This window comes from Panthera tigris, chromosome A3 (assembly GCF_018350195.1).
Source record: "Panthera tigris isolate Pti1 chromosome A3, P.tigris_Pti1_mat1.1, whole genome shotgun sequence".
Taxonomy (NCBI): domain Eukaryota; kingdom Metazoa; phylum Chordata; class Mammalia; order Carnivora; family Felidae; genus Panthera; species Panthera tigris.
The window spans coordinates 49,642,168-49,664,874 of NC_056662.1; the positions used below are offsets into that span (position 1 = coordinate 49,642,168).

At 53.2% G+C, this 22,707-nt stretch overlaps 1 protein-coding gene across 2 annotated transcripts in view; it reads left to right on the plus strand.

Annotated features, from left to right (window-relative positions):
• The window catches only part of PYGB (glycogen phosphorylase B), a 58,342-nt gene extending 35,741 nt beyond the window's left edge, over positions 1–22,601 (plus strand). For both annotated transcript variants that reach the window (XM_042981019.1, XM_042981018.1), the window contains exons 5-20: positions 55–186; positions 2,046–2,157; positions 2,568–2,650; positions 3,838–3,981; positions 4,571–4,663; positions 5,760–5,906; positions 6,765–6,928; positions 7,859–7,973; positions 9,411–9,512; positions 10,257–10,404; positions 13,066–13,124; positions 14,773–14,914; positions 16,704–16,911; positions 18,300–18,434; positions 19,704–19,770; positions 21,118–22,601. In XM_042981019.1, the coding sequence (XP_042836953.1) occupies positions 55–186; positions 2,046–2,157; positions 2,568–2,650; positions 3,838–3,981; positions 4,571–4,663; positions 5,760–5,906; positions 6,765–6,928; positions 7,859–7,973; positions 9,411–9,512; positions 10,257–10,404; positions 13,066–13,124; positions 14,773–14,914; positions 16,704–16,911; positions 18,300–18,434; positions 19,704–19,770; positions 21,118–21,270 (2,004 nt within the window). In that variant the 3' untranslated portion in view covers positions 21,271–22,601. The remainder of the gene's footprint in view (positions 1–54; positions 187–2,045; positions 2,158–2,567; positions 2,651–3,837; positions 3,982–4,570; positions 4,664–5,759; positions 5,907–6,764; positions 6,929–7,858; positions 7,974–9,410; positions 9,513–10,256; positions 10,405–13,065; positions 13,125–14,772; positions 14,915–16,703; positions 16,912–18,299; positions 18,435–19,703; positions 19,771–21,117) is intronic.
• The last annotated feature ends 106 nt before the right edge of the window (positions 22,602–22,707 follow it).

Genomic DNA, 22,707 nt, shown 5'->3' on the forward strand with positions numbered 1-22,707 from the left:
CTGTCTCCCCACTGCCACCCAAGAGAGCTGACCTTACCACCGGCCCCTTTCCAGGTGGAGGAGGCAGATGACTGGCTGCGCTATGGCAACCCCTGGGAGAAAGCCCGGCCCGAATACATGCTTCCTGTGCACTTCTACGGGAGAGTGGAGCACACCCCTGAGGGTGTCAGGTGGCTGGACACTCAGGTATCCACCCTGGGCATCCCCAGGGAAGTGTGGGGCTGAGTGAGGTGGCTGCCACATTTTGTCATCACTCCTCATTCCCTTTGGGAGTGGGAGGTGTGCTGTTTCCCCAGAGGACCTGACCCAAGGTGACTGACTGGGAGGTTTTGTTCTCATACACTCAATTCTTACACATTGTCAGGGCTGCCCAGACAGTGGAAAACACTCAGAGTGAAGCCGCTGTCTTTGCAGTTTAATAGGGGCTTGTGTTGGGGTTCAGACCAGCAGTGATTGAATGGCTAGCAGGACAGTGTTGTGACAGGGGCAGGGTGTTAATCTCTGGAGGGACATGGATAGTCCCCAGCATCTCTAGACAGCAGGTGCTTGATGCATACATTCACCACAGTCACCACACACCACAGGCCTCAGTAGTGTCTCCTGGGTGCCGCCCACCATTACTGAGCTATCAGAGTCCTGGGCATGTGGTGGTCTGGATGGATGTCCCAGCACAGGGCACAGGCACTGATGAGGGAACCAGGGCAAGAACATGGAGAGTCCAGTCCAGGCTCTGGGATGGTGGACAGTGCACATCTGAGTGGTTTCAGCTAAGGGACTGAGGGAGGTAGCAGGAGAGCTTTTGTGAGGGGGTAGCTGTAATGAGCAAGGCTCAGCCATCTAGATGTGGGGCAATGAGCCCAGGAGACTGGAGAAGTCCTAAGCATGCAAAAGTGAGTCATCCAGATTTTCTGCAGCATAAGTTTTAAGGAGTGCATGGGCTAGGGTTGGCTGGAGCCATGTTATGGAGGCCTAAAATGCCATAATAAGTTGTATTTAATTCAAAAGAGGAGAGAATAAGATCAGTTATCTGATTGCATGTGCTTGTAGAAGATGAGCGTGTCATGTATGTAGGGAGGCATAGAGACCGTTGGGGCATTTCTGTCAGCCCTGGGCTGTTAGGGATGCTTTGTAGGGCTTGTCACTGGCTTGGATAGGGCCTTGGGGGGCAGGGGAGCAGGGAGCAGGGGTGAGGGTAGAGGGGAAGGGAAAAGTGATTCTAAGGCTCTAGTGATGCTATCAACACAGTCCTTTTGGCTGTCAGAGCCGCTTTCATCTCATAAAGCCACATAGTTGAACTTGTATGAGCCCCCGTGAGCATACCTGAATGTGAGAAACCTCATCAGAGGATCTGAGGGTTGGAAGTGACCTTGAGGCTGGTGTGTGTCTTCCTGTGCTTGACAAGAGTAAAGCAGATACTTGTGGACAGACTGGAATCGGGGGTGGGAGGAGCGTGGCAGGTTCTGTGGGTAGAGAGCAGGCCCTGCATTTTCTGTTGTGAGTGGAGTGTGGGCTGGTTTGGTTTCTCTGAGGGTTAGAGGTCAAGTCTCCTAACAGGAGGAGCCTTTTGCAGGCATTGGAAAATGGAAGTCAGAAATAGAAGTCCTCTGTGGAGAAGTTAGTTTGGGTCGTGAAACTACACAAGTGGGTCGAGTGAGAAGAGGAAGGAGGGCAGAGAGAGGACAAGGACACTGGAGTCATGACTGCTAACAGAGTGTGAGTGAGGTTGACACAGTGGCACCTTGAAGATCTGAGTGGGAAGAATTCTTAAATCAATGCCAGTGTGGAAGGAGGAGAAGCTAGAGAAGACAGAATGACCTCAGGAGTGTGGTCAGGGCCTTACTGCAGAGCCATCACAGGTGGTCTTAGTTGGGGAGGCCTGCAGGCTTGGCACAGGGCAGGTTGCAGGGATTTGGGGCACAAGGAGAAAAGCCAGAGGGCAAGCAGTTTGGCTACCAACGGGGAGCAGAATGCTGCTGCTGGGGTGAGAAGGCCTGGGACTGGGGACTGTGTTGCTAGCTGACTGGATCTGACCATCTCTCGGCCAGGTGGTGCTGGCCATGCCGTACGACACCCCTGTGCCGGGCTACAGGAACAACACCGTCAACACCATGAGGCTGTGGTCTGCCAAGGCACCCAATGACTTCAAGCTCCATGACTGTGCGTTCTGCCCCTCTTATTTCTGTTGGATGGCTTCTCCCAAACTCGCCCCATGAAGCTCTTGTCTTGTCTGCACTATCACTGCTGTGCAAAGCACAGGACTCTCAATGTGGAGGGCAGAGGGCAGGGTCCTCAGAGCACCAGGGCTTCCCAGGGAGAGCCCACCAGCAAAGCCACTGCTCGTGGAACCCTGTGCCCTCAGGAAAGACCAAGGGGCCTAGGGCTCTGCAGGATGTGTGGGGGATACAGGTTGGGCCTGGGGCAGAGTGAAACCATGGCTCTGGGGGCACCTTCTGTGCAGGAACATCCCTCACACAGTTCAGGGAAGTGAGGGAGGACCTTCAGGGAAAGGGCACATGAGGAGTCAAGGGAAGGGATGTGGGTTCTGACCTCACTGTTTCTGCCCCTAGTTAATGTGGGAGGCTACATCGAGGCGGTCCTGGACAGGAACCTGGCCGAGAACATCTCCAGAGTCCTGTATCCAAATGATAATGTGAGTATCTCATGTGGTTGCTTCTCTTCTGCTAGGAAAGTGTGCTAGGGGCTGGGGCTGTCTAGAAGGACCTATTTGCTGGCCTCCCATTCATCAGGTGAGACCACGTAAGTAGCTACCAGCAGCCCTGTGTGGCTCCTCGGAGTGAGGGCACCACATGCTTGACAAAGCCCCACAAGTCCAAGTGTGCCTGTTAGCATCTCCCCTTTGCTCTCTCCCTAAGAGGATACAGCAGGAGGTTCTTGGCCTTGCCTCACATGTCTATACTGCTGTGTACCTGGCTGCCCCTGAGGCTGGCTCTGAGCTGACTCTGTGCAAGACCGTATGCAGAGCAACATGTGGGAGATGTGAGAACTTGTCAGACCTCACGTACAGTCAGTTTCTGCTCTTCTGGCATGTGATGCCACTTCCCCAGGAGTTGGATGAGCTATTTCTCAAATGGGAATAGCAGTCCCCGCTTTTCAGTGATGCCTTGAGACATACGCCAGTCATGGTTCGAAAAGCTTTAATTATGTGCCACCACCCACTAGATGAAGTAACAATCACAGTCCCCAGTGATTGCTACTGAGTTTAGTGTCTGGTGGCTTTGTTGTTGCCAGACAAGAGCCCTTAGAATTTGCCTTTGTTAGTGGGTTGTGTGTTCTTTGTTTTATCAGAGTAACAGGTGCACATTAGTAGCAAAGGGAATTGGTGTTGAAAGGCTCACAACCAAACATACCCCATTCCCCCTTCCCCTGCCAAGATTTTAAGCAGATTCTAAAGCTTCAGGTACAAGGCATTTTTAGGACACTGACACTTTGGAGCTTGTGCTTCTGAGTGGCTCTGGCTGTTAAGGAACGAGACCTGCATGCCTGGTGTCCTCACACAGGGCACCGTGACCATTTGCTGGCTGCTTCCCTATCTGAAGATCACACACAGGTCAGGCCATCTAGACCTTCTGCTTGTGCCCCTGAGCTGCAGGTTACCTGACCTTGGGCCCTGGGATGGTGGTGATGGAGGTGTCAGCACCATGCTGACACTCAAGGGCTCTCATCCTCTCATGCACACATGAGTCTCTATGGTCCCTGGAGCAGGGCCTCCCAGCCTCTTGCCCTTCTTGAGCCCTGGGGTGGGGATCGGGGGGTCCCTGAGGACCTGTGGTGGCCCTGGTGGCTGTTGTTGGTGCCAGCGCTGTCCTGTGTCCACAGTTCTTCGAGGGGAAGGAACTGCGCCTGAAGCAGGAGTACTTTGTGGTGGCTGCTACCCTCCAGGACATCATTCGCCGCTTTAAGTCCTCCAAGTTTGGCTGCCGGGACCCAGTGAGAACCTGTTTTGAGACATTCCCAGACAAGGTGGGTGTTGATGGGTCTTGTGCAGAAGGACAGGACATTCCCAGGCTTGATTTCTATCTCAAGGCTGGGCATGGGTGAGGAGAGAACAGCAGCCCCCCTCATTTCCTTGTCATCAGGGGCCAGGCCCCCTCCTCTCTGACCAGGGCCACACTAGGTGTCCTTAGGAGCAGCAAGGGACACTGTAAAAGGTTCCCGTGGCAAAGTGTGATGCATTTGATGGGCTAGGTTTAGTGATTTTAAACAAAGCCAACATATCCTCGGTGAGAGGAACATTCTGGGTCAGGGGGAGCTGTGGAGAGCAGAAGAGCCTCCGTGGGGTGCCAAGGGTCCTACTGCAGAGCCAGCCCATGGGGTCTTCCCAACCCCTCCCTGTGGCCCCTCTTGCCCTGTTGTCCTCCTTGCTCCTTGGCTGGTTTTCAGGCTAGATTCAGCATCTGTGCGTGATTTCAGCTCCCTGCTGTCAGCCCTATGGATCAGGCTCCTCAGGGGTGGGCAGCTGTGAACCCTGATTCTGCACACACTGATCACCGTGGCACCCATGAAGATGCAGGCAAGGGGATTGAGGGGGATCACCCTGTGTAAACTGCAGGTTGCCATCCAGCTGAATGACACCCACCCAGCCCTTGCCATCCCTGAGCTCATGCGGATACTGGTGGATGTGGAGAAAGTAGACTGGGACAAGGTAAGCACTGAAGACAAGGGCACAGGGCTGGGCACATGGGGTGACTGTGTTCCCACACTGATGGGCATGTGGAGTGACACTGTCCCTGTCACAACTGGGTATATAAGGTGATAGTGTTCCCTGCAGACCTGGGCACATAGGGGTGACAGTGTCCCCTCACCTTCCAGCCTGTCCCAACAACAGTGGTGAGTACTGAGCTGGCCCTAGGATGTTGAGGAAGGCCTATCCCCTGTGGCCTGGGGAGTACAGAGGGACATTGTCCTTGAGAAGCAGGGCCATGAGGAGGCGGATGTTCCAAGAGCAGGTCTGGGGTTTCTCCCAAGGGACTAGGACACCATAGGTGGAGCAGTGGCACAAAGGCACAGAAGAGCAGTTTTCTGGAAGACTGGGAAAAAATTCTGACACGTCTTAGAGCTTCTCATGTACATTTTCTCATCTTAGAATTGTGGCAAGAACCGCAGAAGTATTAAGTGTAAAGAAACACATTGTTTAAATTTTTTATAAGTTCTTCTGACTCAACTTATTTGGTCCTGGATGCTTGTAAAGCAAGATTTTCCTGATCTAGTTTAAATCAACTATAAGACTTTAGAACAATTTTCATGTCATTTTGTAGAACCCAGAGCCCCCTCTGGTTTGGGGTGCACTCCTGGGCGGGGCTGGGCAGTGCCCCCATTGTCCCATCTGCCCCTGGCCAGTGGAGGGAGGCCACACAATTTCCCAGTGTTTCCAACTGGGTGTGAGATCAGTTTGGTGGAAATAAAGTAGAAAATTGTTTGATGCTCTGTTTTGTTCACAAAAAATGGTTCACAGAAGAAAAGTGAGTGATGCCAGGTGATGAGGTAAGCATCACTCATTTGTGTGTACTATGTTAGGAAGTAGAATGTTCGTGGTCACGTTGGGAAGGCAAAGGGCATGGGCTCACTTGTAGGTTTTGAGAAGGTTCTAGATAGCCCCAGAGGGCAGAGATATGTAGCCACCTGGGCCCCTTTCAAGTGGGATCCGAACATCTACCTTTGATGGACTTTTCCCTGAGCATCTGGTAGAAAAGTAGATTGTTTCTAAACAAAACAATTTGGAATATTCTGGAATGTTCTAGGCCTGGGAAATCACAAAGAAGACATGTGCATACACCAACCACACTGTGTTACCTGAGGCCTTGGAGCGCTGGCCTGTGTCCATGTTTGAGAAGCTCCTGCCACGGCACCTGGAGATCATCTACGCCATCAACCAGAGGCACCTTGATGTGAGCAGGGTGGGGGTGGGTATGGGTGGGAGCTTTAGGGATGCTGCCCCCGAGATGACCACCCCTCCTGTCGTGATTGGGGATGGAGGTGGTGGGCTGCACCTGCACCTGGAAGAGGTGGAGGTTCCTCCTGTCCTCTATGTGGAATTGTCTGGCCTGCGACATGTATCTTCTTGCATGGAATAGCCCTCTGTCCAGCAGAGGGCTTTGGGGTCCAGGGGCCGTTGCTGGGTAAATCTCTTCCCCAGACCTAGACCCCTGCTGTGTATGTGGGAGTCGTGGATTTAGGTCTTTTTGAAATGTTCTCATTCCCACGTGGGGCTCAAATGTAAGAGTCTGTTCCTGGAATGCCAGAGGCCTTGGTCCTGAGACACCATAGCAGCATTTGGATGATTTGGAAATAAAGCAGCATTTGTCTTTCCTCTGTTACCCATGGAGAGAAGAGTGCTACAGGGAAAGGGGAACTTAGAATCCAGGTGTGCTTGTTCAGTTGTTTAACCTTTTGGTGAAAAAGTAGCCGTTCCCAATTGGTCAGACCTTGCCTAGGCCAACAGGGCAGCACTCTCGTCTTTTCCTTCTAAGTCACATGGCACATCTTAGCACCACGGTCCTCCTGTCACCTCCCACAGAATAGCTCTGTCGAGTCCTCCGGCCAGTCACGCCTTTCCCTGGGCTGCAGCAGTGTGGAGGAGCTTCCTGCTATGCCCGGGGCTCTCAGAGGTGCATCCAGGGAGTTTGAATGCATATCTGGGGTGCAGCAACCTTGGGATTTTCTTGGAGGAGGCAGAACATCCCATGGGGGCCCCTGGGCTTCCTGTTCACCACTTGCTCACCTTCTGCTCTCTGACTTGGCTACAGCACGTGGCTTCCCTGTTCCCTGGGGATGTGGACCGCCTGCGGAGGATGTCTGTGATCGAGGAAGGGGACTGCAAGCGGATTAACATGGCCCACCTGTGTGTGATCGGGTCCCACGCTGTCAACGGCGTGGCGAGGATTCACTCAGAGATCGTGAAGCAGTCAGTGTGAGTGGAGCCAGCATTTGCGCTGACCTGGGTGTACCTTCTTCTTGACCCTAGACTCGCCTCTGGGCACTGTTGGCAGCCATACACACAGTGGCTGGGGCATGTTGCCCAGGCTCCACACTTGCTCTCCTGCCCTCACAGGTACTGTCTGAACTGCCCAGGGCATGTTATTCAGTGGCTGAGGACACCGTGGGCAATGTTAGGGCGTTGAGCCTTTGAGTTATCACCAATGCCACCTCCTCTTTTCTGTGTCCTCTGTCTGTCCAGACAGATGCTCTGTCTTGGAGCCATCTGCTGCTGGCCAGGTGCCAGGAGTGCCCTGCTCAAGAGTGTCCCAGGGCAGGAGGAGTCAGGGCTCGTCAGCAAGAGGAAGGAAGAATTCTTAGATCAGATCTCCCAGTGTTTTCCCTCCCTCTTTTGGTGGGACATGATTTTGAAACTCCTTCCTGCCATCCTTGACCCAGATGTATATAGAGTACCTCCGTGAGCACCAGGTAGACCCCAGACCAGGTCTGTCTGTGTGGAGGCTTCTGTGTTCCTGGTACCAGCCCAAGGGCTTCATGTGTTATAGTCTTTAGATCCTCACAGCAAGCCTCTCAGAGAGGTGTGTCTCCATTTTACAGATGAGGAAACTAAACCCTGGTTCTCAAGCTCTATGATAGCCCCTACCCTCTTCAATGTCACATTCACTGTGGAAGATGGCCAGGTTCCATTACCTGTGTGGTTATTGCTATGTGACTAAATGTGCAGTGCTTTGAAAAGCATGTGCTCCATGCTTACTGTTCTCAAAAGAGGGCAGCAAGGCTGACTGCTCTGTGCTCCTTAGAAAACAACAAAAAAAACTGAGCTTAGTGATCTTCCAGTGGGATTTCTGAATGTTCTCTTGCTCACCTTGTTTGTTGTGACATTTGTCTGTTTCCTGTGTTTTAGCTTTAAGGATTTTTATGAGCTCGAGCCAGAGAAGTTCCAGAATAAGACAAATGGCATCACACCCCGAAGGTGGCTGCTCCTGTGTAATCCGGGGCTAGCCGACACCATTGTGGAGGTGAGACCAGCTGCCTTTGAGTCCCTGGAGAGCTGTGAGCACAGTTAACACCTCATCTGTTGCCCAAGGCCCTCAGGCCCATCACCAGTGTGTTGACCAGTGGTGGCTCCTGGCCAGGGACCCCAGGTGGGGTCCTGCTGCCACCCAGATGTGGGAGTGCTAGGCTGGGCTGGGCAGTCAGTCAATGGCCCCAGAGGCCTGTGCAGGAGTTCAGAAGTGAGGTCCTGGGCTTCAAGAGGGGCTGGGGTGGGATCACCTGGTTGAGCAGCAGCCACAGGCCCACTGAAGAGGTTTTGGGAGGCAGAGATGTGGTGGTTACTGATTGTTCATGTGCTTGTGCACACCAGGTGACAGCTAGCCTTGAGAATGCAGTAGGTGGCTGTAGGGTGGTGCCCGCTGAGAGTCTGTGGTGGGGACATTGCCTGCCTGGGCTGCGTGTGTCAGGGAAGGCATCCCTGGAAAAGGGAGGGCAAGACAGATCCAAAGGGCTAAAAGGAGGGAGTTGGGAGCAGTGAATCTCTGTTCCAAGGCCCTGTGGTGGAGGGACGTGGCCCACCCAGGAGCTGGAAGGCCAGTGAGGCTCAGTGCCTGGCGAGGCGGGCAGAGGGAGGACAGGCCTCGGAAGTGGCCAGGGCATTTGCAGGCTAGGAGTTTTCCTCTTGATCCTACATTAGCAGCAGGGAGACTTAGCGGGGTACTTGATGAGAGGTACATTTGGACTGACCACGCTGCTGTAGTGCAGAGAGTTCAGGGCCAGGAAGTGACTGGAAGGTGCTCTATTATTTCACAGACTTGGCAGGTGCAGAGCCTTGGGGATGGATGGCAGACAGGGCCCAGGCCAGGAGGAGCCGCTGGGCCACGGTTGGCCCCCAGGTTTGGGGCCTTTCTGTAAAGGGGACAAGGGAAGCTCGTGGGATTGTTGTGGATGTTTGAGCTTGACCAGATTGGGACATAATGTCAGGAGCAAGCCCAGGGACTGAGAGGGAGGCTGGGGTGGGGCTGCCCGTGGTGGTCAAGGCCACAGTGTGGGGGTATTTCCCCAGAGCTGGGCTGTGAGAGAAAAGCTGGCCTGGAGCCAAGCCAGAGCAGATCCAGGGAGGAAAGCAGAGGTGGGGATGACAAAATGGAGGACAGTCTTCAGGAGGACAGGTCCTACAATAGGCAGAAGGCATGTATCCCCTTTTTTTTTTTTAATTAAAGAAAAATTTTTTTTAATGTTTTATTTATTTTTGAGAGAGACAGAGTCTGAGTAGGGGAGGGGCAGAAAGAGGGAGACACAGAATCAGAAGCAGGCTCCAGGCTCTGAGCTGTCAGCACAGAGCCCAACGCCAGGCTCAAACTCACAAACTGCAAGATCATGACCCGAGCTGAAGGTGGCCTCTTAACTGACTGAGCCACCCAGGCACCCCAAGCATGTGTCCCTTTATGATTCTCCAGAAAATCGGGGAGGGTTTCCTGACTGACTTGAGCCAACTGAAGAAGCTGCTGCCATTGGTCAACGATGAGGCACTCATCAGGGACGTGGCCAAGGTCAAGCAGGTAGGCCCAGCATGGGGCGGCATTCCTGCGTGTTCCAGGTATCTGGTCCAGTGACTGCCAAGTCCATCCATCCCATTCAGCCCTCAGGTCATGGAGTAGGCAGGCAGATGGGTGCAGACCCCAGAGCAGCCTGGGCATGCCATGGCCCCAAGTTCTGCAGGAAGAGCTCATTCCTGGGAGGTGCTCCAAAAGTCTATCTGGTCCTGGCGTCTATGCACGGGTGTGCTGCTTGGCTGCATGAGAGCCTCTCCCCAGGGCAGCCAGCCTCACAACCAGACAGGCCGGGGCCACTGGAGCCCTCTAAACCTGACAGGTGGCAGCCTTGATGGAGAACTCAGTCCCTCATGAGCCTGTGTCTCTGCTGGGCTGCCGCATGGTCTTAGGGCCCTGAAATAGTCCTTCATCCTGAGTCTCCTCCCCACTGACTGTCCCATTTGTGTCCTTTATACCACACTCATGACTCCCTTTTATTCTGCTTTTCTTATCCTTTCGCAGGTTTGCCTTTTGGTCTAGTTTTCTGTTTATTTCTGCGACTCTTGGAGTGTGCCCACCTTCAGCACCCCATTCCCCCATCCTCCCTTCCTCAAAATGTCTCCACCCTCAGCTGTGGCCTCTAAGAGTCCCCACCTTGCTGCGTGGCTTGTGGAGGGACAGAGATGTCCCCTTGGCTCTGAGTGGAAAGCTGGAGCCTAGTCAGACCTTGGGGACTTGTGGGGTTCGACCATCTTTGTCCTTTCTCCCCAGGAAAACAAGCTGAAGTTCTCTGCATTCCTGGAGAAGGAATACAAGGTGAAAATCAACCCCTCCTCCATGTTTGATGTGCATGTGAAGAGGATCCATGAGTACAAGCGGCAGCTGCTGAACTGCCTGCACATCATCACGCTGTACAACCGTGAGTGTCCCTGGGGGCCACAGGGCCCTGGCTGCAGCCCTGCACAGTTCTAGTGGGTCCTCTGTGGCGTCATGGGACTCAAAGTCTGGGCTATATGTTTACTTTAGTTTTTAGTTCAAATTTAGTTGTTTGTCATTAGACTTGTCTTATTTGGAAAGATTTTACTTATTAGAGACACTTAAAGTGCACTTAAAACAATGAAATAGAATGTGTTAAATTTATACACGTACCTTAAATTGTTCAGACAGCATTCAATTATGAGAGCAAACATGAATCAAAGACCCCCAAAAGTAAATATGAATATTTTTTAGATTTATAAATATAACAAAGCCTTAAGGAAAAACTTATATTTTAAAATTTTGTAATTTAATGCTGTGACTATTCATTTTGAAAACCAAAGGAACCACAAATATTCTTTTCAAGATGCAAAGCTCCTTTCAAGAACATCCTCCCATGCGCCAGCTACCCCCCACCCCCTGCAGTCCTAGTCTCTGCACGGTCTTGTGTACTTCCCAGGACCTGCCACTTCTGGGCCTGCTTTCCGTGGCGTCCCGTGAGTGCAGCTATTCTACCAGGCAGGTAGCTGGGGGCCTGTGCTCATTTCCACCTCACCATCTCCCTTCCCTGTGCACGCACGGTTTCTCCCTGGTCCAGCAGACAGCCTTGATGCTCTGCTGTGCCATCCCAGTCCCCAGCCTGATTTCTGTCACCACCAGCCATCCTGCCCTGCCTTCCTGCTTTGATTTCCCTTTGGTTCACTACAGCCTTTCTGTGGACCACGATCTGAATTATTGCTTGTTTAGAACATGGAGGACGGTTTGCAGGTGACGTTGCTGGCTTTACTTTCTTTCCTTAAGCATCTTTCAGGTCTGTCCTGCACTGTCTGGAGGATGGGGCATTGGTGTGTTGTGCTGTCCTGAGTACCTGTGCTAAATTTACTGGGCTGTGTCTTGGTGCTGAGCATTGTGGGTCAGTTCTCCCTGATGCTCAGGGCATTCTGAATGCATCTATTGTGGTCTTGTATTATTTCTAAGAAGTTTTCTTGAAATGAATTTAAAACATTTGTTAGGTGCAGCTATTCTGGTTTTCTTCTTCCAGGATTCCAGCGAGGTGCGTGCTAGTTTCCTTCCACCTATCATCTTCTTGTCTCTTCATTGCTCTCTGAACTTTTCTAAAGGTCTTTCCTTCTCTATGTTGTCTGCTTTTCTTGTTTCCATCCTTTGTGTGTGCTGTGCTTTCTGTGTCTTGCCTCTCTCTTGGCTTCTTGTCACTCCCGTGTCCTGCCAGTTCTCATTTTGTGCACTTTCATGTCCTGTCCTCCCCCTGAGGTCTTGGTTTCAGCTCCGTGGACTCTTCCAAGCTGACGTCCATCACAGGTTGGAGATTTGGGTATTCTCACTAGGATGTCGGTTTCATTTCTTGTCTGTAGCAAAGCCACGTATTGTGTTTGTTCAAATTTGCCTGAGCTGCACCTCCCAGGGCTACCAAAGGGGCTTTGTGGCACCCCAAGGCAGCTGCGGGCACCTCTCTGTGCAGCCGTGGACTCCTGTTTCTCCAAGCCCAGGCTGGTTCAGGAGGCCACCTGCCCTGGCTCCCCTGATTTCTGCCCTGGGGGCCTCTGCCCCAGGATGCCAGACCTTCCTCTTGGGTTTCCTAGAGGAGAGGGGCTGGTGAGGTCTGCCCTCCTGGCCCCCATCCTCCTTCCTGTGCCCCAGACACCAGCGCTGCTGACGGCTCCTCTGAGGAGGCTGGGTCCTGAGACCTCTGTGCTCAAAGCCGTATTCCCCACCCACCCTGTAAACTGGCAGAACTTGTTCAGTGGCCTGGACTTTGTGTCTCTTTCCTCTTTCTGAGTTTTGGTGGAAGTGTAGTTTCTGTTTTATTTTTTCCTATTCTCTCTGTTGTTCTGTCTGATTTCTGGAAACAGGAGGATATCAGAACTAAGGCACAGCCATGTTCTTGGCAGAACCTGGAGTTAGTTCAGCCCTGATTCTCACTGCTCTGGCTGGTTCTTGGCCTCTGGGGAAGGCAGTGTAGGGCTGCCTCACCCCTCTGTGAAGACATCCTCCAATACCTCCCATATACACTGATACTGAAAGCCAGGGGCCTGGTGAGAACACCCTCAGTCTGCTGGAGCTGCAGGGGAGCTGACTGTTGTAACTTGACCCTCTGGCTGCCCCTGTGTGGGAGAGCTTTGGGATAGCCTCTTACCTCTTATCACAGTGAAGGTAGGGGGGTGGGGAACTTGGGGTCTCGCCTGACATCCCTTGAGGGCTGACAGTGCCATTACCATGATCTCAAGGTCCCCTCTTTGTCATATACCCATCATGTGCAAAGGCCTTGACAGCTGGTGACTGATTGGACTCAAGCCAGGCACCTGCTTTGGGCTGTTCTGGAAACAGAGGTGCATCTTTTCCTGTGAGCCTTTTGGAAGAGTCTGTTTCTGGCCTCCTTCCTCACCATGGGATATAAATGCAGAATCTAGGGGGCTTGTCCCCCTTTTGTAAGTGGGAATTCTTAATAGGCACATGGGGGCCCAGTGGCTGTGCATGTCCCCTGGTTTGGGGTTGATCTCTGAGGATTCTGGTCACCATCCTGTGTCCCAAAGCAGGGGCATGTCTGGCTTCAGTGCCTTATCTGAATCTCTTGTTTGTCCTACAGGAATAAAGAAGGACCCAACCAAGGCCTTTGTGCCCAGGACTGTCATGATCGGGGGCAAGGTGAGGTGATGTTCTCTTTGCATCTTGCTTGATATTTAGCCTGAGTGCACAAACCACCATGCTTTTTGTCAGTGCCACTGTGTCCCGACTTGAGTGCCAGCTGTGCAATGGGCTGGAGACTGCAAAGGCTCAGAGGCAGCATACACACGGAATGCCAGAGGCCCCCTGCTTCCCCAGGTGTGCTTGTGGGCTGAGTAGGTTCAGTGTCCATCAGCTCAGCATTAAGAGGGAGCTGGATGGGACCCCAGCACATGAGAATGGGGGTCCTAGCCCCAAGGGGAGTCCCCAGTGGACTTGTTGGCCCTCCATCCAATGCCTTTCCTTGTACAACCACCACCCTTCCACACCTGTGCCCAGCTCTCAGGTCCCAGCATGCTGCCCACTCACTTCCCTGTACTCGTGTGCTGAGTGGACATAGATTGCTGGCTGCTTCATCAGCCAGATGTATACCCATGGTGAGTGAGCTCAGCCTAGCTTTATTTCATTTTTTATTCACCGTGACACATGCTTTTGGATACTCAGTCACATAGTCCCAGTATGTTGCCATTACTCATTGATGGATGGGTTTTCTCATCATACTCTGTGCTCTAGGGCTGGTGTCCCCAACCTCTGCCACTTTCCCCCAAGAGCCTCATTGTCATCAGAGAACATGAGGACACTGTGGAGCCCAGTTGTTTTATGGGGGCCTACCAGGTGGGGCCAGGCACTGTCTGCCCAGCCAGCAGCTCATGGTCATCTCCCCGAGTGCCTGCCATTTCCTTTGTTAGTATCCCAGTGTGCATTTCTTAGAGATACAGGCTTTCAAACAGTTTTTTAAATGCTAATTATTAAAATTTTTCAACATAGACAAAAGTAGGAAGAATAGTAATAATATCCATACACCTATCCCAGACTCCGCTGGATCATTCCAAATGAGTTCTGGACCTGGAATTGCTTTACCTCTAAGTATTTCACATGTGTTCCCAATGCTGTTTTCCTCCAAAACCACAATAAGTACAGACCCTTTTGAACACCACCACATGATACCATCTTCTCATGTAGATAGTAAAGTTACAGATATCTGGAATAGTTTGTTTGAATCTGGACCCTGGCAGGGCCTAACCGTGTAATTGCTTGCTGTCTGTTAAATCTTGTCATCAGTAGGTTTTTCCCCACGCCTACCTCTCTTCTCTCTCTGCAACTGATTTGTTACAGAGATTGGGCTTTGTGTCTTCCCCAGGTTGGCTTTTCTGAGCACATCTGTCTGGCATGTCCAGTACGCCCCTTAGTTCCCTGTGTTTCCTATAAGTTGGTGGTTCTAAAAGTCCTGCTCCTTTCATGTCCTCATTTCTGAAGAGCTGGCTAGAATTGGAGAACAGGTTTGAGGCTGGCAGGTTTCAGCACAGGCTGGGGCAGCTGTCAGGAGAGGCGCTTGGTAGAGCTGGGTCATGGGTAGACATCACACCCCACGGAGAGCAGGTTCCTCTGTCATGAAGCTGTCTGCCAGACTGCATGCAGGACATGGAGGGGGGGGTGCCACTCAACTGGGTGTGACCTCAGTGATCTAGCATGGGGCCCCGGTTACAGGGAATGATGCCAGACCCTCCGAGGACCCTGTGCTGCCCAGCACATAGGTGTGTTCATGCTGAATTTCCCCTCCCATCTCCAGGCAGCCCCTGGTTACCACATGGCCAAGATGATCATCAAGCTGGTCACATCCATCGGCAATGTCGTCAACCACGATCCAGTTGTGGGCGACAGGCTTAAAGTGATCTTCCTGGAAAACTACCGAGTGTCCTTGGCTGAGAAAGGTAGGCCCATGTTAGATAGGAAGGCCTGCCCCTGCCTGGGCACAGTATGGGTGGTTATTGCTGGTCCCAGACACCAGGCGCCCCAGCCAGAGGGAGACTTTGTTCTAGTAGTAAAAGGCTTTGGGGAAGTTCTCTGCCCTTCACATGCGGAGAATTACCCTCAACCTTTGTCTCTGTACTTTCTCACTTCTTCCTGTGACCTCATTCCTTCTCCTTGTTCTGCCCCCAGTTTTCTTTCCTGCTCCTAGAGCTTGCTCTTGCTGGCAGGATGTGCTTCCAGGGCAGCCTCCTCCCTCCCTTCTCCCACCCCCAGAGGATGCGTCTGCTGTCACCACCTATATACTCTCAAGGGCATTACCTACTTGTGATCTGGGCTGGCACCTGCCTCTTTGGTCCTTTCTGAGAGCAGCCCGAGGCCTGACAGCCCAGCCCTCTGGTGAGAGTTCAGGCTGGGGCTGCTCCTTCAAGGATGTGTGCTGTCATCTGGAGAAGTTCCTGCAGCCAAATGTGCCTTGGAGCGTGGCTTTCCTGACCTGGACAGGCCTTTCTAAACTGGCCACTTGTGGAGACCCTGGCAGGAAGGTGATTTGCCCAACCAGGTGATGGGAAACCTGAGCCTGGAATTCTGGCTCTGAGTAGTAGGCACCTCTGCAGCTCACACAGATCAGCTGCTGCCTGCTGTGCTGAGTAACGATGTGCAGGCAGATATGCTCCCCTCTCCTGACAGCTCAGCCAGGTCATTGAACCGTCTCTCTGGTCCCTCTGCTGTCACAGACCATATGCGGTTCAGGGTCAGTAATGTGCTTAGTTCTTCACTGAGCTTCTGGCACATCTTACTGCCCTTTGCACGTGGAACTCCCCCTCCTCACTGTTACATGGGACCAGCTGGCTCCTGGGCATCTTCAGAACTGGTCTTGGGGTACCTGCTCTAGGGCCTCAGAGCTGGGGTCTTAAACTTGCTGCAGCAATGTGTCCACTGTCACATTTGCTCGTGTCCCTCTGCCTTCAGTGTGGAGCTGCATGGGGGCCAGAGATGCCTGTATCTCTTTATCTTGGCTCCTGGGCTTGACCTTGAAGAAGAGCTGGACTTCACTCTTCACAGACCCTGAGTGCCAGCCACTGGGCTGGGGAAGCAGCATCAGCTCCATTGACAAGCTGAGAATGTGGGGGCAGGGATGCCAAGGCAGGGTGGGAAGATGAGGCTTTCCCATCCATCATGTCTTGGAGGCACAGGGAGCCCACCCTTTGGAGACACCTCAGGGCCACTGCATTTGGGTCATCGTTGTGGCTGGTTGGGCCCAGTCTGCACACAGCACAGAGTGACTCGTGTGCATGTGAACACAAGGAAATTGCCCCTGCCTTCCTAGTTCTCTGGTTCTTTAAGAGTCCAGTTTCCTTTTGAAGTGCTCTGAAGAGACTTATGGGCTGACGGCATGAGACAGAAGTGCTGTCAGGATGAAAGAGAATGATGACATCAAAAGCAAGAACCAGGGGACCCCAGAGTATGGTTGGGCCTGGTCCCTGGAAGGTTCTAGAACAAAGGTCCTTTGCTACCTGGGGTCTTCTCTTCAGGAGTCACCATCTTGACGTCAGGCTGCCCTGGATCAGGAAGGGAAGCCCTTAATAGGTGGGCAGGGTGGGCTGCAGGGCTCAGGCCCATCCTGGAGTGGGTGGGAGATGGCACCTGCTCTGGGAACGCCAGCAGTGGGCGTGTGGTGTCTTGCACAGTTCCCATTGCTGCCATGCTGTGGGTCTGTGGTGATGCACCTTCTTGTCCACCTGCTTGCAGTGATCCCCGCCGCAGACCTGTCACAGCAGATCTCCACTGCGGGCACCGAGGCCTCGGGCACGGGCAACATGAAGTTCATGCTCAATGGGGCCCTCACCATTGGCACGATGGATGGCGCCAACGTGGAAATGGCTGAGGAAGCTGGGGCTGAGAACCTCTTCATCTTTGGCATGCGTGTAGAGGACGTCAAGGCCCTGGACCGGAAAGGGTGTGTATTCCTTCCTGTGCCATCGGGGGCACTACAGCATCCCAGACACTGCTTGGAGCACTGGGGGTTGGGGGTGCCAAGAGGGCTCTGGGAGCCAGGCCTGCGCTTGCTGGGGGAGATGCCCGCCTGGCAGGTGGGGGTGGCTGTGGGCATGCTGGCTGAGCCTGCTCCTGGCCTGAGCACCCCACCAGCTGTCCTGGGAGGCTGGCTTGGGTGGGAGCTGGCTACTCTGTGCTTGTCTCCATGGGCCCAGTCCCTGGAGTCCAGAGTGAGTCTTTTCAAAAGGGTAGAAGGTTCTGGTCTCTGGAGGGAAAGCTCTGAGCATTCAGCCAGTGTGGGGATTTGGGGCTGAGCTACTGCTGAGATTCTCTGGCCAGATTCTGTAAAGTAACCCTTGAAATAGTTTCATGTTTACAGACAAGTTGCAAAGATAGCACAGAGTCCTATAGACCCTTCTGCCATCTCCCCTGTTGCTTACATTTTCCTAATTAAAGTCATACGTTATCAAAATTAGGTAACCAGTAGTGGTGCATTGTTATTTATTAACGTCCATACTTAGTGTTTCCCATGAATGTCCTTTTCTGTCCTAGGATCCCTTCCAGGGCACCCCTCTGTGTTTAGATAGCAGGTCTCCTGTCTCCTCTGGTCTGTGACATTTTCTCAGCCTTTCCTCATGTTTCATGACCTTGGACACTCTTGATCATGACTGTGGACACTCTTGAGTCTGGCCCTAGCCTGATTCTGAACAATAATTAAAAAGAAAAGACAGTATTGCCTAATTGTCTAAAAGCCCTCAGGGGAGTTGGTGAGGCCTCAGGCACCAGCCAGGTGAAAACCCAAATGTCACCTAAAAAGTCACAGCTTCAAGGTGAGTTAGATGTCTCAGCTTGAGAGTACACTGCCCCATATGCCCTTTCCTACCTGCCCCTTATTTGGGCTTTCTGCTCCATCCCGTGTTCTGAGACTGCATATCTGCTCCATGCTTCCCTCCCCAACTCCCTGATGGCCAAGGACTGTTGTGTCTGGTTGTGTCTGGTTTATGCTTCATTTCCTTCTTCATTGTCCCAGTGGCAGGGGGCAGGGTGGTGGCAGGAAGCAGGGGGCATCGTTAAGGGCAGGGTGCAGCAAGGTGGGGTGGAGATGGCATGCAGCAGGCCAGTTCTCAAGCAGCCTCCTGTAGGAGTGTGATAGTGCCATGCCAGTGATTGTGTGTCTTCCAGCAATCACAAGGAGCCGGTGGGATTCATTCTGCACACCCAGCACATCACTGCAGGGCCCAGCAGCACTTGGGCCTGGAGCCTGGGGCAGTCTCGGACCAGGAAGGTGCCCAGTACAAACAGCCCTGCAGCTCACCCTGAAGGCTGACACTTGGCCCCACCTCCCCACAGGTACAATGCCAGAGAGTACTACGACCGCCTGCCTGAGCTGAAGCAGGCCGTGGACCAGATCAGCAGTGGTTTCTTTTCTCCCAAGGATCCAGACTGCTTCAGGGACATTGTCAACATGCTGCTGAACCACGACAGGTTTGTCCTTATGTCCTTCCCCACTGGCTGGTCAGATAGATGGGTCCTCCTGGTGGGCTCAAGACTGCACTTTGGGAGTGACCCTGGACCGAGGTGAGGCTGGCTCCCTACCCCAGCCCATGGGCAGAGCCTCAGGCCGCCAACCTTGACATGCTATACCCAGGGCCTGCTGTGGTCTCTGGAGGTGCTTGAATGCTGGGGGACCCTGGTGGTAGGGATTGCTGGTTCATGATCTGGCCCTAGGCCCCCCAGCACTGGCTGACCCCCAGAACGGCATGACAAGCAGAAGGTGGTTTCAGATGGGGCTGCCTGGAGGCATTTCCTGAGTCCTCTCTTCCCCGGGGAGAACAGGAGTCTGGGCAGGACACACCAGAAACCTCCGGGAAATGGGGGGTGAGGGGCACTGTGCCTCCACAGTCATGGTCCTGCAGTCCCAGTTGAGGCAAATGTTGGCCGGTGGTGACACAGAGTGGTTAAAATGGAATTAACTTGTGACATAAAGTACGATGTAGTTAATGGTTTTTTACAACACAACTATCCCTGATTATAACATCCACATTTACAGACTCACTAATTTACAGCAGGTCAGCAATGCCACTTGCCCTCTTTTGACAGTTCTTTGCTCCACCCTGTTGGTAAGAATCCTTGAATCTGGCAAATGCTGAGAATTGACCTCTGTTCCACTCTCAGTTGCCTTTGGATTGGTTTTGTCTATTGCTCTTCCCATGAGTGCTGTGAGCTGGTGTCAGATCAGATTGCAGCCCCACACATACAGGGCTGGGAGCTGGGCCCTGGCTCAGTCTGTGATCAAGGAAAAATTTAGCCGTTTCATGAATTGTCCCTGTGACTCCATCATAAACAAAAATGCATTTCTGTGTTCATAAATCCTACATTTTTACCCACAACATCCTTTCTCTAGACCACCAATTTTTGGCCCAGTTAGACCTGGGAACAGATGGCTGCGTAGAGCCTCACTGTCATCCTGTGCCCCCTCACCTGGGAGATGGAGTCCGCAGGAAGCCTCTCAGCCTGTGTGGCTCTACCCCACATGCATGGAGAGGGTGCATTGGAAACACCCACTTCTTTAAAGAAACATAGGCTTAAAACAAGGATTTTATAGAATAGTACCCCAGGACAAAAGTATTGCTCATTAGAGCCACCTCTGTGGCCAGGTGGGCTCTGTCATCCTAAAGTGTGAGGACCTGGATGGCTGGGACCTGTTTCCTGACCACCTGCCACGGTGGACCACCCTCTTGTCTCCCATTTCAGGTTCAAGGTGTTTGCAGATTATGAAGCGTATGTGGCATGCCAGGCCCAGGTGGACCAGCTGTACAGGGTATGGTTCTCGGGCCCCAGAGCTGGTGGGGGCGGCCCTGGCAGGATAGCAGCAGGGGACATCTATGAGGTCCAGTCCCGGAAGGTCATAGTTCACCGTTGAGCTGCATCACGGACTCAGGCTGAATGGGGCTGCTTCCACTCAGACTGACTTAGCCGTCTCTCTGCTCGCCCCTGGTAAAGGCTAGTGCCCCTGGGACCAGGCCGCTATCCACACTGGCACGTTTCCACACAGCCTGCGAGCAGCTGCCGCAGAACACAAGTGAGCAGGACAGGAGTTTCCTTCCTGCAGACGGCAGAGGCAATGGGCAATGCCTCAGCCTGTGGTCTGCACTCCCATGTGGCTATGATCAGGAGGGTGCAGGGAGCAGGTGTGGAGCCAGGAAGACTTGTATGTGCACACAGAAAGCCTGTGTTTAAAATGAGAATGGGAATGCTTCCTTGGAAAAGTGTGAGCTTCAATGTTAAGTAGAGTGAGGGACCCATAGCTGTGAGGAGCAGCCTTTTTAGGGCAGGACCACTGCAGCCAGCTCCCTACTCCTTGGTAAAAGTGGACAAGGGAGGTCCTGTTTTCTGTGTGGAGCATGTGCTGGCCAGTGTCCCTGGGGGAGTGGGTGTCTCCATGTGGGGTCTCGAGGGTGTCCCTTGGTGCCCTCTTCTCTCCCCTTTCCTGGGGGTGGGGAGGGGAGGCAGTGGGAGAGGACTCTGGCTACCATGGTGTGACTGCAGAGTTGTGGGTCGGATGGATTATTTCCCAGGTTCTTGGACAAGGCCTGTGGGATTTGTATTTCTGATTTGTTGCTGTTCTGGCCCCCACCCCCTGCCCTTAGGAAAGCTGTCCTTCGGGACCCATGAAAGAAGGGGGGGGGGGATGGGAAACTGAGTGACTAGGCAGGGCTCTGGGGGGATCCTTTGCTCCTCTGACCCAGACCTCAGCAGAGTGTGCCCTTTCGGGAAGACTCCTCTTGGTGCTGGCTCAGTCTACGGGTGGTTGCCAGGCTCTGGGGGAAGCTGTGGATGGGAGACCACCTGGCCATTTTCCCTGGATCCAGCCAGTGGCAAGTACTCACCTGGTGGTATTTCTTTGTCATGGTGGGCCGTGCCCCAGAGGACATGGTGCATTTTGAGGTCCGGGACCTTCTCAGTCTCCTTGCCCTTGTATCTAATCATCTGGTAGCTTTTCTGGTTGGTGGGTCCCCCCATTTGAATGAGCTGTTGATTGCAATTTCCTTTGTTCATCAAGCTTCCCAGGGGCTAAGAGCTCATCTGGGAACAGTCCTGAAGTTCTGGAAGTGCAGGTTGTCTTATGTGGTGCCTAGGATTACTCAGCCTCTCCTTCCCTCTGCAGAACCCCAGGGAGTGGACCAAGAAGGTCATCAGGAACATTGCCTGCTCAGGCAAGTTCTCCAGTGACCGGACCATCACAGAGTATGCCCGGGACATCTGGGGCGTGGAGCCCTCTGACCTGCAGATCCCACCCCCCAATCTCCCCAAGGATTAGGAGCCCTGGCAGTGGCCTTGCTTGTTTCAGTGCTGTTTCTGGAGGGCCATGGGGATCGTGATGGTGGCTTGGGGTGGGAAAGGAAGGAAAGATGTAAAGAATGAGATGTTCCCAGTTTTCTGCAGGAAATTGGGGCTCACAGCACTGACCAGGGCAGCTGGCCCCGCAGCTTTAGCCCACCTGTCCCAAGGAGGTGGGGAAGGTGGAGCCACCTGCTGGGCTCCTCTGAGACCTTGCATGCACCTTGCAGTGAGCTTGTTTTTAGTTTTGAGCTTTTGGATTCTGGGGTCTGGGCAGGTAGCTGTGGCAAAGCCTGGGGAACTATGTGTTTCTGCACTACATGGGCTACCCAGCTGGTGTGGGTTTCTGACCTCCCTGGCCCAGCTGTGCTCCTGGCTGTGCTGGGAGGGTCCAGTACTCCAAGCCAAGTCTGCAACTGCTATGTAGGTGCTCTGGCCCAAGTTTCCAGACTGATCAGATAAAGGGGCCCTGGATGAGTGAGGGTCACATGGATGAGGACACCTGTGTCCGGCATTTCGGGGGTTTGGGCTAGGACAAGGCTGGCTGATGCAAAGTTAGCTTGGTTTTGCTTTTTCAAGAGAAAAATTAACTTCACAGGAAAATGAAAGTAGCTGAAGCCTTTTCTCATTTTAGCAACTAAAAATTATACTTCTGAAATTTTGTCCTGGGTTGGCCCAGCCCTGGGGGCCTGGGATGGAGTCACTGCCTTTGCTGGAAAGGCTGATAGCCCAGCCCCTGCTGCAGATCCATGCCCTCCTTGTACCCCTGCCCTGTCCTGGGGGCTGTGTCTCCTGTCTTACACATGAGGCTAGTCTCCTGTCTCCCTCCCTGTCTACGAGTACAACCAAGATGGTCTAGGAAAAGGACTGAGCAGGCCCAGAAGGGAGCCCACTTTTCCACTCTGCCTGGATGGCAGGCTGGTGGCCGTAAGGGTGGGTGAGCCCCTCTCAGCTGCCCAGAGGAGAGAGCCAGGAAGCAGCCTGGCACGCTTCACTGCAGGCTTATTGGAGACACGGGTGGGAAGCACCCTTTCCGAGGCTCTGCCTCCTTGCATGCTGGATCTCAGTGGCACAGGGTTCTGCCCTCACCCCGGGTCCTGACTGCTCACAGAACCAGGCCATGGAGGATTTGCTCACATGCACACTTCACCAGAGCTGCAGAGGTCTGGTGGGGAGGCCCACATTCCAGGGCTGTGGTTGAATCCATGACACCCTCTGCTGCCCCATTTCTTAGGCCACATGTGGACCCATCACTGTGCCACTTGCTGTTACTGCCTTGTGTGAGAAAATGATTAAACCTTCCTGCCTGTGCTTGGTTGACCTGAACTGTTTTATTCTGTGCTGAGAGCAGGGTGGGAGTTGGGTGGTGTGGGCCTCAGATCCTCCGCTGTAACAGCCCGTCACTGTGGGATTAAGG